Genomic DNA, 15,089 nt, shown 5'->3' on the forward strand with positions numbered 1-15,089 from the left:
CAGCAGATAGGGACAGGCTTATTTTTCATAGCATAGTATCACAGGAAAATTGGCAACTGACAAACTGCACATATTTGAGTTGAACATTTGGTAAGTTTTTGGATGTGTGCAAACATCACAAGAACATTGTTATGGTTCAGTGCGAACATATCCACCTTTCTCGCAAGCTTCCTTTTGTTCTTTATTAATTGCACTGCCCCTCAAGCACCCAAAGATCTGATTTCAGTTGTTCCGGATCAGTTTGCATCTTCGAGGGCGTTTATGAATAGGGTTATACAGTATTAGTTGGTTTGAGCTCCTCCATTCTTTCATTCGGCATAACTGGTTTTTGAGACAGAATCTCGCTATATAGCCGTAGTTGACCTAGAACTCACCTTGTAGAGCGAGCTGCCCTTGAACTCATCAAACTCCTCTTGCCTCTGCCACTCCCTCCCCCCAAGTGCTGGGATTAAAGACTTGTGCCAGCATACACAGCCAGCATAACTATTTTTAAGATCCAATAATAGTCAATTATAACACTTCCTTCTTTTTTGTCGAAGAGCAATCTGACGTTTGTGGACCTTTGTTTGCCCTTTCATGGGTTAATGGACACTCAGTTGTTCTACTGTGAAGTTCTTAAAAATCAAACAATCATGTCTTTATGCAGACGTTTGTATGGGTACACTCTTCATTTTTCTGTGGCTATATGGTGTTGGTTAGAATGACTTCATTATCAATAATACATATTTAGTTAAAAATTAGGACTTCACTATTTTCCAAGGTTGCTAACAATTTATATTTGATATGGGCAGTAGATGAAAATTGTATGTAGTTTGATTTCATGAAATCCTCCCACACGAATACTTAATCTGTTTATCATTTGCCTTTTTGTTCCTGTGATAAAACACCATGATCAATACTACTTATTTCTATGGTAAACTTGTCTGGGAGAGTTTATTTGGGCTTGTGGTTTCAGAGGATTCGAGTTCACAATAGTGGAAACAGCATGACAGCCAGCAGCAGGCAGCCAGCATGGCAACTGAAGGTGGCAGCCGAGGGCTCACATCTCAAGGAGGGGCATAAAGCAGAGAGAGGGGAGCAGGGATGGAGGAGGACACAGAGAGACAGAGACAGGGACTAGGCTATTAAAACTTTAGTGCCTGCTCCCAGTGGAGTACTTCCTCCAGCAAAGGCCACACCTCCTATACCTGCCAAGACTCAACTGGAGAGGAAGTATTCAAATGCCAGAGCCTATGGGTGACATTTGTCAGTCTCTACTACAGTCCATTCCATTAGCATTTCATATTGCTGGGGTCTCATTGTTGGGGAGTGCAGACCACCAGACCCTGACTTTCCTGTAAACAACTTGTTTTCCTCTGCTCTGAGTAGCCTGCAGCTGCTCTGAGCACAAGACCCTGATGGCAGGGGCGTGGGTTCTGATGGGTCTTCAGCTGAAAGAGCCTGAGAGCTGGGGCGTGGCCAGAGCTCTATATAAGCTGCCCCTGAACACAATAAAGGGGCATTCTTGGGGAATTCAAGGATGACCCATGTCTCTGTCTCTCTGTCTCTGTCTCTGTCTCTGTGTGTGTGTGTGTGTGTGTGTGTGTATGTGCGTGTGTGCGTGCATGCATGTGTGTTTCAATCTCTAGCCCCTTGCCCAGCTAGGGAACCTTCCCTTAGTGGCAGGCTATGTGCTACAGGTGTAGTATCATAGTACATGTAATACAGGCGCTATAGGACCATAGTACACATAGTAGCACAGACTCTACATCTCATGGCTAGCCATCTTTTTCTGTGTGTCTTCTGGTGATGCCCGAGCAAACTTTGCACCCAGTTTGGGTGTTGCCTGCTTTCTCGCTATTGTGTTTGGCTTGAATGATACGCAGCTGAGGGGAAGTTTAGCTTCACAGAGACGCTGCTTGATGTGGTATGAGGAAGGAAAAGAGTTGATGGCTCATGTCTCATCTGTGTGGATAGTTCAGAGGTAACAGTGTAATCTGAACACGTAGATAAGCAACATGATGGAATGTAATTTAAATTGTGAATTGTGTTGAATTTTGAATGTCTGTGACTTTTAAGTAATAATTTTTCAGGAAAAAAAAAACTTGGTGGTAATTTAAACTTAAAAGCCTCATCCAACCAGGCAAAGCTGGGGCTGTAGAGGCTTCGCTTAAATTGGCAGTTCCTCATGAAACTCCCCATCTCCTGTGAGATAAAACTCTATGCACAGCTTTCGTGTTTGTCCTTGGGAGTCTTCAGTTAAAGGCACAGTTCTGGACCAGATGAATGTTCCATACCCCTCATTTCAAATGACCGAAATTGAATTTTTTCTCAATTCCATTGCATGGTAGCCCTAACGCACGTGATAAAGAATTGATTGGTTAATATTTCACCTGTGTAAACAATGTAGCATTTTATGCCAGTTAGAATAGGTCAATCTCCTGACAACCCTTAGGAAGATTGAACCACAGCTGCGGAATGACATAGGGTAGCTTTAATTTATGACTGTGTTAGCCTGAACATTATCAAAGATTATCTGAGGATAATAAAACAGAAAGCAACAGAGACAGGAAGTGGGGGGATTCAACATCTAAAAGATGAGAAAGACTAGGAGTCACAGTTTGCTCCTGTGGAATCACTCAGTTTATTAAAAGATGAAATTTAAAGGCTGGAGCAATTGGTTAGTGGTTAAGAGCACTGACTACTCTTACAATGTGTGTGTGTGTGTGTGTGTGTGTGTGTGTGTGTACATTATATGTTCCAAGCACGCACATGGTGGCTCACATCCATCTGTAACTCCAGTTCCAGGGAATCTGACACCCTCTTCTAGCATCCATGAGCACTGCACACATGTGGTGCCCATGTATACATTCAGAATTAACACTCATATATATATATATATATATATATATATATATCTTGTTTTAAAAGAATATGGATTTAAGTTACTAATGACAGCTAGTTAACATTGTTTTATAGAGTTATTGGAGTTTGAAAATGATTCATGGAGTTGATATTTATTGGGAGCATATGAACTAGTAGCTGCAATGTAACCTATCATGTCAAAGCTATGTATTAGGCAACTATCAGAAAATGTATGATTATGAATGTCACAGCTTGTTATTTTAGCAACTTAGCCCTAGTGCTAAAGAACACATCCTTATTTGGACATAGGATTGGTCTACATGAGACATCGAAGATGAGGTCATCGGGCTCCTTGCTCCTGTGTGGCTACGATTGCTGTCCTTATATGAGATGATAGTAGGTACAAAGTGAGGCACCCACGCATCACTGTGTTGTGATGACACAGGCAGAGGCTGGAATGAGGTCCCCGCATGCCAAGGAATGCCAAGAATTGACAGACATGTAGCAGACAGCAGGAAGAGGCAAGGGGAAGTTTGCTTTCATCAGCACCTAGATATTAGGCTGTGAGCCTCCAGAACCAGGAGAAAGAATTGTGAGTCATTTTCAGCTGCCCAGTGTATGGACCTTTATAGGACAACACTCTCAAAAACTATACAACAAGAAAGTTCATTGTAACAATATCACCTACAGCTGAAAATGATACAATGTATGCAAATTTTTATAATAACAAATTTGCTAGTACACCAGGTCAGAGTTATCAGTGAAGTTTTTATCCCTACCTCCAATCCTCAGCTGCAGGACCTGATGGTCTAAGCTGCCAGGAACTAATGCCACAGGCTCAGCGATGTCTTTGCTCAGCAGACGATTATTGCCTTGGGATGCCCTGATGAAAGTTGTGCCAGCCAGGGCTTGAACAAGCAGAGTTTGTGTTCATTTCAAACGGAAGTCTTGAAAAGATTAAGTGAGAGGAAATGATGTATTGATCGTTTTTAGGAGCTTGATTTGGATCATTATAAAGAAACAAAAAAGAATGAAAAAAGTGTCAAGCCTGTAGTTAACAATCCTAGTGAGAATCTGTTTTCTGTTTTGTTTTGTTTTGTTTTTGAGATGAGATTGTCTCATTGGTCTAGTGTCTGCTACTTAGGTGAGAGGCTAACTGGCCAGCAAACCTCAGGAGTCTGCCTGTCTCTGCCTCTCCACAATTGCTCCAGGAGGCTGGAGAGACGCACCGGCAAGGACTGAGGTTGAGTGCAGATGTTGAGACTGCTGGCATTGGTGACAGTCAGGAGAGAGACTGAAGGGTGAAGACAAAGCACCGGCTCCTCTAAAAACACATTGTCCCTCATTCTCTGCCTCCTGCAAGGGATGTAGAGTGGCCACCCTAATCATTATGTACAGTTTTGTCCATATGTCTGTCCCCTTTGTGGCTGTTCTAGTGAGAGCAGACAGAACGCTCTAGGTGCCAGTAACTCTGTGAACCCTGCTGTCTCCAAAACACATTTTGTCTGTGTTGCAAGCTAGAGAGTTTGATTCCAACTTCAGTAGCAAACAACTTAGCAGTATAATAAAGGATTACAGTTATTGTTTTTTCCCAGGATAGCCAAGGTTGTTTTAAAAACTATGCATTGTCAACAGCCAGGAATTCAGTGGAGGGAGAAACATCACAGAATGTGTTAGGCCGGGTCCTCCAGAGGAACAGAACAGGAAGCACAAATGTATATTAAAAGTAGATTTATTAGATTGCCTTACCCAACCAGAGTCATCCAGAAATGGTTGTCTCACACTGAAGAATCCAAGAACCTAGTAGTTGCTCAATTCAGGAGACAGGGTAGCTTGCTGGTCCCAATCTGGTGCCAAGACCTTAGAAGATTCCTGGTCTTCAGTTTGTGTTAGAAGAAAGTTTTTCTTCCTTCTTTCTTTCCTTCCTTCCTTCCTTCCTTTCTTCCTTCTTTCCTTCCTTCCTTTCTTTCCTCCATCTGTTCCTCCCTCCCCCTCTTCTTTCTTTTTTATGTCTTCTTTTTTTTTGTATTTTTTTTTTTGTTTTTGTATTTTTTTTCAAGACAGCATTTCTCTTTGTAGTCCTGACTCTCCTGGAACTCACTCTGTAGACCAAATCAGACTCAGATTCAGAGATTTGCCTGTTTCTGCCTCCCAAGTGCTGGGATTAAAGATAAGGGCCACTACCACCTGGCTGAAATAATTCAGGTATGTCCCTAATACTCAGGAAGGAATCCGCAGTGGCAGCAGCAGAGCAAATGGAACCCCCAGCAAAAGTGAAGACCAAGCCTATGTAAAAGTGAGTAATTTGCCTTCTGCAATGTCCTTTTATATGGGCCCCTGCCGAAAGAGGCCAGTGCCAGCCATGTTCTTCCCACATAGACTAAGACAATCAAGGCACCCCCCCCCACACACACACACACAGCCATGTCTACAGGCCAGCCTGAGAAGAACAGTGATTTCTTGGGGCTGTCTTCCAGTTGATCTTAGTTTGATCCTAAGATTAAAGTTAGTGTTTGTTTAGGCAGGGTGTGGTGGTGCATGCCTTTAATCTCAGCTTTCAGGCCATATAAATAGGTAGATATCTGTGAGTTCAAGACCAGCCTGGTCTACATATCAAGTTCTAGACTAGCCAGGGTTACCTAGAGAGACCCTGTCTCAAACGTCTGCTTATAAGCTCATGTGTGTACATTTCAAATATACGTAGTCTGTTTTTGCTGAAATGTTTAGATTGGCAGAAAGGGATTTTTACACTGTGGAAATGACTTTAATTGTGACCAGAAAGAGTAGAATTGGTCCTCTGCTTCCCAAAGCCTTATGTAATTTCATCCTCTTAGGCATAGGAAGTATACCATGTGACCCAGCTATTTCACTCTGGGCATATACCAAGACAACTCAATATTCTTACAAAGATTTTTGCACCCCCTATGTTTATTGGTGCTTTATTCACTATAGCAAAAAATTGGACCTAGTTGTCAATCAGTAGACAAATGGATAACAAGACACACATATATGTGTTTGTATATATGTTATGTCTGTGATATATTTGCATACACACACATTTTTGTATTTTAATGTTATTCTGCTCTAGAGAAAAATGTAATCATAAAAATCTGCAGAAAAATGGGTGAACTTAGAGTGTATAATATTAACTGAGGTCACACAATCTCAGAAGAAAAAAAACTTGCACGTTCTTCCTCAGATGCAGCATCTAGCTAGTGATATGTGTGTAAGTAAAAACAAACGTGCACATGGGTACAGTGTGTTACGGAGAATGAGAACAAGCAAGGCTAAGTAGTAGGAGATGAGGAAGAACTGGCTGAAAGAGATGGGCGTGAGTTCTGAAGGAGGACAGAAAGCGAATTGGTTTTCTGCCTCTAACCCTGCCCTGCCTTTCTCGTTTTCCTGGTGGTGGGTAAATGAATAAAATCTATCAGATAATGAAAGTGCAAACTCCGCTGTGAAGCTACACGGTTTCTGGATGACCATTCCAGCTGCACAGAGGTTCACTGAAGCACAAAGATACTGATCTGTTTAATTGTGGTGTGTGATTTTTTTTTTATTTCCACTTTTTTTTTATAATAAAGTTTTAAAACGAAATAGGCTGTTAATGTGGAATCTTGCAGGGCAGTGAACAAAACCCTGAGTAGACCCTTTGTCTACTAAGAACAGTTAACATGAACACTCATCCACTCATGTCTGCTCTGGATTCATGCCCTGATGGAGACAGAACCACGATCCAGTCTTTGCCTTTAATGGAGATTAAAATACCCTTTCTGGATATGCCTTGTCTCTGTGCAGGAACTCTGGTTTGCTCTTGGGGGACTGTGATTGAGGAATCAATTCTGAATACCCAGCTGTGAGCCACACCTGACTCCGTTACCCCCCTAGTAACAGTCCTAAGTTATTCAACACATGAAGAAACACCCAGGCATGGTCCCATCAATAGCCGATAAATTCCCTCCTCCCCATGTCTATTCGTTTTAAGAAAACTTTAGGTAGTATTCTAAAAATAGCTGCCATTTTTCACAAATTATTTCCATCATTTACTTATGCTTTCAGATGGGTAATGGCGAACAGGTGTGGAGATTATACCAACTATTTTCCTTTGTGATTTTTTTCAAAGGGCCGTCATTATCTAGTGATTATAGTTTCTGGCCACTTAGCTGGCTTTGTTTTCTAGGTTCAACTTATTTGTTTCTTTAGCTTTTGTTTGTTTGCGTTTTGAGACAGTGTCTCACTGTGCAGACCAGGCTAGCCTCAAACGCTTGGTTTTCCCATTTCAGATTCCTGAGTGCTGGGCTTGCAGGCACGAATGACCATGCCCATATCAAGTTCAATAGTTTAATGTATTCAGTGTTGAGCCATCATTGCCCTCCTTTGTAAGACTGTTGACGTTTCCAGCCTCCTGTTACTATTCCCGGTCATTGCAGATCACCTTCTAAACCAATTTTGAACATGGACCCAAAGTATTTTAGGAAATGCAATCCTGTGCTTGTCGGACTAACACGATTAGTGAGAGTTTGACTCTCCCTCACTGACACAGACATGGTATCCAAGCGATCGGGCACCCTTGAATCCTGTTCTGAAAGTCCAGTGTATCGTGCCTGCTGGAGACAATGAGGAGACAACGTGATGGTCAGCTAGACAGCTCTCAAAGTTCTCCTTGCCAACAGTGGAGGACGGGTTCTCAAGCTTCTCTGTTAGTCTTTCTGATCAGTCTGAAGACTTTTCTCATTGTCTTCTCAGATCTGATAAAAGATTTGTTCGTTTTTTTTTTTGTTTTGTTTTAATTTGAAGAAAGCTACTGAAAATTGGGTATTTGAAAAGTAGTTATTTTATGAACATTTCTTCATTTTTGAGTTATTATTATTATTATTATGGATGTTCTTTTTCTCATAGAAATCCTTTTCCACTAATTATTCTTTTTATGACATCTTAATTAAAATATAATTATCAAATTCTCTCTCTCTCCCTCTCAGTGGCCATGATCTGACATTTTTATAATCACTAGAATGGATATTTGCAATGAATTCTAGCTAGTCTTTAACTATTTATTCTATACACTAGAACTATAAATAGCTTCATTGGGCATAAAGCACATTAATCCAGTGTTTACAAGCAGTTATCATCCACAGGCGTCGTGCAATGCATATGGTTGCCCATTGAGTCTAAAGTTGGGTCTGAAACCCTGCATCACTGACTTGTTCCCAGATAATGCTAGAGTCACCAGCCTCAGCCCGCCCCGAAAACAGCAAGGACATGGACTCAAGAGTTTCCTGAAGCAATATTTCCACATAGATGCTAAGAGATGGTGACAGTGTCCCTTTCTATTTTGTCTCTGCTAAATCTGCAGTAAATTACAGCCCAGCCCATGGATTTCACCTCACAATTTTCAGTACGGTCTGTTCTAAGAAGCCACGGTATATTCACGGGCCAGCTTACATCTGTCAAAAGCCTGCCTGTTGTCTCAGGCTTAACTTGCTGCCTTTTGTTTCCGGTGATCATTTTACAGTGAGCATCATCTCCCCTGCTTCGTGGACCTCCCTGTTTCAGAAGGCTGGATGAGGTTATCTACAGCACCGCCCACCTTCTGCGTACAGCGAGTTCCCAGAAATGGACTGACTAGTTCTGGGAGACTGTGGTCTCTTTTACTCCTAGCCAGCATCTGATAGACAGAGAGTACTGACTTTTATCATCACATCAGGAAGCAGCAGGGGACATGGGATTTGATTAATGAAATGAATAGATCGAGCCAGTAGCGGATCTGAATGTGCACAGGCAGACGACAGGAACTGTCTTCATCATTGGACGCAACTGGAAGTCCCTGTGAAAGCAGCCAGAGTTGAAGGTCACGGGCAGCTTTGAAGGGTTGTAAATGGCTGATAGAACAGAAAGGTTTTGGGTTTTTTTTTTGTTTTATTTTTTCAGATATGGACACCGTGACTCCTGGGAGCGCTCAGTGTCCAGTGAGCTCTGATCCCCTGTTACCAGGATTACAAAACACAGATTTGAAAAAGCAAATTCTAGAGGAGGGTTTCCTCTAGAATGTACCATATTTTGCTCTTTTTGAGAGTGTGGCTCTAATGTAAATTTTAGGTACAAGTTCTTAAGCTAGAAAAAATATATAATGCAAAGCTGAAAATATGAAGGAAGAGTAACTACTGAATCAACCATATCAGGGCAGGATGTTTATAGTGTTTCATTGTCGGCTTCCTCTCAGCTGGCATTATCTGCAGGTACTCTTTCAATTCCCTTCTAGGTGGAAAGGGATTGTTCAGTTGACTTAAGTGTTTTTTAAATATACTTTCCAATTTTATTTTTCTCATCATTTTTCTTTATGTTTTGGGATTTTAGTATTTGTGTGGTTGTTTATAATTCATTCACATTGGATTGCAATTTATTTGTAAAAACAAGATTAGATTCAGTCATTTTCATTCAGTGTCTTCCGTGATTAGAATCCTGTGTCTCAGTAGTTCTATAAATACTCAAGGATCAGGGTTTGGAAATGTCTAAAAGGTTATTGAATGCAAATTATCAGTGCCTCTTTTGTAAGTGTATGGAACCATTGTAAATCTGAATGTTTATAATGTTTCCTTATAAATGCTAGCAGTGGCTGGAGGGGTGCTGGCGAGTCTTGCTATAGGGGTTGTCTAGAGGCAGAAGCAGGGACCTGTGATGAAAATCTCCTTTCTCCTGGACCAGGAGGGTGCAGAGGGTGGTGGTTCCTGTGGCAGGAGCCCAGGCTGCAGGCCCCAAGCTTCCTGTGGGCAATGTTAAGGTATCCGGGACTGGGGCTTCCCTGGAAGGAACAGCATCTTAGTCAAAGAGAGCGTCAGTTCTTTGAAAGTCCTTCAGAAGGAACTGGAAAAAAAAGCTGAGCACATTGACAAGAGGTAGAAAAAAGCCCAGAGAAGAAGTAAGGGAGGTCAGAAGGAAGGAAGAAACCAAAGACGAGGGGTGGGGGGTTGAGAAGAGAATGAGGTCATCTACCTTAGCAATTAGAAGTTGTTTATTACAAAAAAAATCCTGAAGTCCGTGTCTCTTGAGTTCTCAGTTACCCTACTCCAGATGGGTTTTTTCTAGCTCCTTCCATTTTTCTTCCAAATTTCATAATTTTATTTTCTTGACAGCTAAATAATATTCCATTATGTAAATGTAGCACATTTTAATTAGCCATTCTTTAGTTTATGGACATCCTAGGCTATCCATAACAGCTATGGGCTATTATGAACCGAGCAGCAATTAACACTGATGAACAAATTCCCTGTAATACAATTTAGAGCCCTGAACACAAAATACAAATATATGCTTTTCCTTATATGTATATGGATGTTAACGTGCAGCTTTTGATAGGTATGCTACAATCCAAACTTCCACAGAGGTTAGGCACTTAGTGAAGGAGCAGAGGGGACTAGAGGATCATCCAGGAAGACAATTAGAATTGAGTGTCATAGAGAGATGAAGGGAAAAGTAGAACAGGAGGACCGAATAGGGTGAGGGGGGGTGGAGGAGGGAATGTGGGGAGAGGCAACAACATTACAGACCTTTGGAAGAGCCATGTGGAAACCTACAACTATAGAAGCTTCCTAACTTATATACCTATGCAAAAAATGTATAATGGAGTCACCAACAAAATAGAGGGAACAGTATCCCAGCTAGACATCTTAAGCCACCAAGTAAAACTTCCAAGCACCTGCAATAGGTTATGTCTCACTTAGTCCCAGCACCTACATGGCAGCTCACAATTGTCTGAAATTCCAGCTCTAGGGGACCCAATAGACTCTTCTGACTTCTGCACATATCAGGTATACATGTGGTATGCACTTACATACACATAAAATAAAAAATAAATCTCAAGTAGATATTATAGCTTCACTAAGAGCCCATGTGTTTAAGATTTGGCCCCTAGCTTGTTTCTGTTGGAAGGGAGTCCTCAGGGTATCAGTAACAAATAAAAGCAACAGATATATAGAAGGACATCCCACATCGGATGTAGGTGGACCCAGCCTGCTATGCGAACCATCTCTGCGCAGGGGTCCGTGGACATTGTAAGAAAGACAGATGAGCAAGCCAATTAATAGCGTTCCACAATGCTCTCTGCTTGAGTTACCACCTCCAGGTTTCTGCCTTGGCTTCCCTGCATCATGGACTCTAACCTGTAAGCTAAATAAACTACCTCCTCCCTAGACTGCTTCTGTGGTCAGTGTCTTATCACAGCAGCGAGGATAAAACTAGGACCCTGTGCATATCCTTATGCCTTGCCTCTGTCTTCACTCCACGTGCCGATACCCTGTTTTGACTTCACTTAAGTTGACACTCAGCACTGTGCCCTGAGTGAACCAGGTGTTCGTTGTGGCCTTCAGCATGACTCAGTGCCGGGCTGTTTTACTCTAATATCAAGTGAGCTGCAGCTTGTGTCTTTGAATTCAAATACTGCTTTACCAAAGAATATATGATTTACTTAAATTTCATTTAAATATGAGCTAAGGAATATATTAAAGGTTGTCATTATCTTTTCCTGAGACTGTATTGCTAAAGGATAGAGTCGAGCCCGCGTTCTTCCTGACGCACTGTGGTCATTACCTCTAACGGGGACTGAATTCTTCTTGTCCTTCCTTCCTAGTTCGTTGCCCAGCCCAACTGCCAGCAGCTGCTCGCCTCCCGCTGGTACGACGAGTTCCCCGGCTGGAGGAGAAGACACTGGGCCGTGAAGATGGTGACGTGTTTCATAATAGGACTGCTTTTCCCCGTCTTCTCCGTGTGCTACCTGATAGCTCCTAAAAGCCCACTTGGACTGTTCATCAGAAAGCCTTTTATCAAGTTTATCTGCCACACTGCCTCCTATTTGACCTTTTTGTTCCTGCTGCTGCTGGCCTCTCAGCACATCGACAGGTCAGACTTGAACAGACAAGGTCCACCACCAACCATCGTGGAGTGGATGATATTACCGTGGGTCCTGGGTAAATGTGTTACTATAGAAAATATAATACCAACCGTGTTTCTGCCATGGAATTCTGTTGCTTGGAAAGAAATATTCACGAATGTTTGGAGCGGAGGGAAACGACACGTGGGCTCTGACCGTGGTTGCTCTGAGACCTAATCCTCAAAACCAAAGATATTTTGCCCAACTGTGGTGGGCTTGCTCCAGCATGCAGCCAGGGAAAAGCAGTGTTAGGTTCCAGGATGACAGGTGTTGATGACTCCCATGTCCCACAAAGAACTCAGGCCTCATTGGCCACACATAGCGTATTTTTCTCCTGTGCTGGCGTCTGAACCCCAGGCTTTTCAGGGGGAAGCAGATGCTCTACCTCTGACAGAGCTGCATCCCCAGCCCCCAGTTTTCTTAGAAGTCCTCCACAGATCAGTATGTGTCTCTCTAAAGAACCCCTGATTATACACACACACACACACACACACACACACACACACATATAATATAATATTTTAAAAACTTTATCTACTTGTTTTTCTTTGAACATGTGGTAGTTAGGAAATTTGGATATTAAACAATAGAAAAATTTCAACCTGCATGTTGCCAGAGATAGATAATCATTTTAGAACTGCCACAGATCAGAGAAGAAACCTTATTTATTAATATTAAAACTGTGTTTTCCTTTCTTCCTTCCTGTTACTGTGGCCATGCTTAAGAATTTGCATTTTAATTTCCCTTTTCGGTATCCTACTGTGGCTTGCGGAGAAATCACATTTTCTCAGCTTAGCTCTTCGCTTGAGATCCCTGTGGTACTGGACCCAGCTCGTTAGGAAACAGGACAGATTCCATGAATCACCATGTCAGAGCTGCTTGGTCACTAAATCGAGGAACCAGCAGGGAGAAAGTAGAGTAGCCTGAATAGTCGCTAAGAAAGGAGGACAGTGACCTGATGGTATTTACATGTTAACTACTGTCTATAAATGCCACCTCAAGTGAATCCTAGCACCAGTTCTGACTTGCCTGGTGTGCATGCACTATGCCCTCATTTAGGCCAAAAGCCAAGTTTAGATCTGTAAGTCTTTAAAAAATCACTACAGCCTTAGAGTTGATAGTAAGATGAAATCATTGCTCTCTACCAAATTATCTCACATAAGGGACATAATTTATGTTAATTTTATTCATAAAATGCATTCTAGAATAATTCTTAGGAAAACACATAAGAGGTCGTATCTAAGCATTCCTAGCTCACTGAATATCTACCTGAAAGTCCTGACATGCCAAATGGAAGGCACACCTACCTTAGGAAAACGCTCAGATGCAGTGTGTTGTAAGCACAGGTAGCATCCCTCAACTTTGTGCAGTCAATGGGTGTACACTGGATACCTTCAAAGAGCCAAAGGGTATGACTGCTGCATAGGGAGCTAAGGGCACTTGGCCAGATGGAGCTTAAATTTCACTGGAGGAAATGGGATTAATGATCAGAACTGCAGAAAATGGTAAATATTATAAAAATAGAAACATTTAACTTTGAGGAACATGTGTGGCTAAAACTGCCTTTGACTGTCTGGTATACGTTAAATGTGTAGCAGAATATTCCTTGACATGTCGATGAACGAAATGACACCATGGTCACTGCTCAGTGCTTAGTAGATAGGCTTAACTGTACTATAATTCCAGCCGTCTGAAGTATCTGCTAGAGGCAACATTTTCAGGATCATATGACTCCAGGGAGCTGGACGTTTGTAGAGTAAAAGGTATTTCATAGAATTAAAGCCGTACGTGAATGATTATCTCGTTTCAGCAATGGGGCGTGGGATCAATGGTGTTTAAATATCAGGTAGACCTCTCAAAATAGTTATACGTTGAATCAAGAAAGCCTCACTGCTAAGACTGAGTCCAAAGTGCTCTAGAGGATGCAGGCTTATAAAGGGCTGTAAACTGTTGCTGAGAAGCTGCAAGCTGTTACTGGGATTCTGCGAAGAGGCTGTATCTCTGGGACTTAAAATATAAGCAGTCACAAACCTCAGGGTTTCCAGGGCCTTTATCAATAAAGGAAAAGGATGTTCACGGGATGGCATTTAGCATGCCATTGAATCTACTGAGCTTCCCTCATTAGGGAGAGAGAATCACTGTTCTCACAAAGGGGTAGAAGACGGCATTGGAGAGGGAGAGCTTAGACCCTTCTACAAATGTGATACAGATTACAAGGGTGTGGTCAGATCTGATGGCTGTACCAGTGAATCATCTATATTTCCTTGCCCTAGACTGTTAGATGATGGAGTAAGACATCTTTAGCTTCATTTCCTTACTCAACATTTCCTGGTTCATGCATTGTAAGGGTCTAGTTGATAGCAGTAAAGAAGAATAGCTTGAGGCTGGAGAGATGGCTTAGTGATGAAGAGCCCTAACTACTCCTGCAGAGGACCAGGGTTCAGTTACCCGCACCACCATGGCAGCTCACAACTATCTGTAACTCCAGTTCCAGGAGGATCTGACGCCATCTTCTGGCCTTTGCAGGTACTGCATACATATGGTGCACATATACACATGCCAGCAAATACTTACTACATATAAAATAAAATTAAGGAAAAGAAAAAATTCCTTGGGATACTAGTTTTCCGACTTTCTCAAAAGCCATTTTGAGCTTTTCCTCAATATGCATTATGATTGGTAAATATATGCCCTAGCTGTTTATACGACATAAAAATAAATATATATACATGTATATATGCATATATACACTTATATAATCAACTTAGCAAAAAATTGTGACAATTTTTGTCATAACAATTTATGACAATAGTATTTTATAATAAAAGTAGCTCTTCAGTAAAAGTCATATGTGAAATAATGCTTTGCTCCTCACGGGAAGTAAAATGGCTGTGCAGTGATTGGCAGTAACCCATGCCTGAGAATATGCCACAGTCAAGCAGCATGTGAATCTATGCGCCGTGAGCATGAGGCGAAGGGTGAACTGAGGAGATGATGGAGCGGAGAAAGGCATCTCAGTTCTGTTAAAAATAGAGCCTGTGGAATTGCTAGCCACAAAGCAAGAAGTGCTCATAATATCCGCGGTACCCAGCTTGCCTGCATTGCAGGCTTCCTTAGCACTTTTTCTTTAGCAACACTGGCTTCTCATTCCCATCCTTTGCTGTGTAATTTATAGCTTAGAACATTGATATTAACAAGTCTGAAAATCTTCAACTGAGTCTGCCAAGTAGGCAATGTGGAATGAATAATGTTGATCTTATTCTCATCTCGACACTCATGGGAACCAACAAGCATATTATTGGGACCATTTTTAATATATATA

The 15,089-nt window shown here is 41.8% G+C and overlaps 1 protein-coding gene across 5 annotated transcripts in view; it reads left to right on the forward strand.

The window, feature by feature from the left end:
• The window catches only part of Trpc4 (transient receptor potential cation channel subfamily C member 4), a 165,744-nt gene that overhangs the window by 97,374 nt on the left and 53,281 nt on the right, over nt 1–15,089 (forward strand). For 4 of the 5 annotated variants that reach the window (XM_013348890.2, XM_026783208.1, XM_026783471.1 and 1 more), the window contains one exon: nt 11,468–11,804. In XM_013348890.2, coding sequence (XP_013204344.1) covers nt 11,468–11,804 — 337 coding nt within the window. Of the gene's footprint in view, nt 1–11,467; nt 11,805–15,089 lie in introns of those variants that run through there. The other variant, XM_026783951.1, reaches the window with a different exon arrangement.

The sequence above is a fragment of the Microtus ochrogaster genome, chromosome 1 (assembly GCF_000317375.1).
Source record: "Microtus ochrogaster isolate Prairie Vole_2 chromosome 1, MicOch1.0, whole genome shotgun sequence".
Lineage (NCBI taxonomy): Eukaryota > Metazoa > Chordata > Mammalia > Rodentia > Cricetidae > Microtus > Microtus ochrogaster.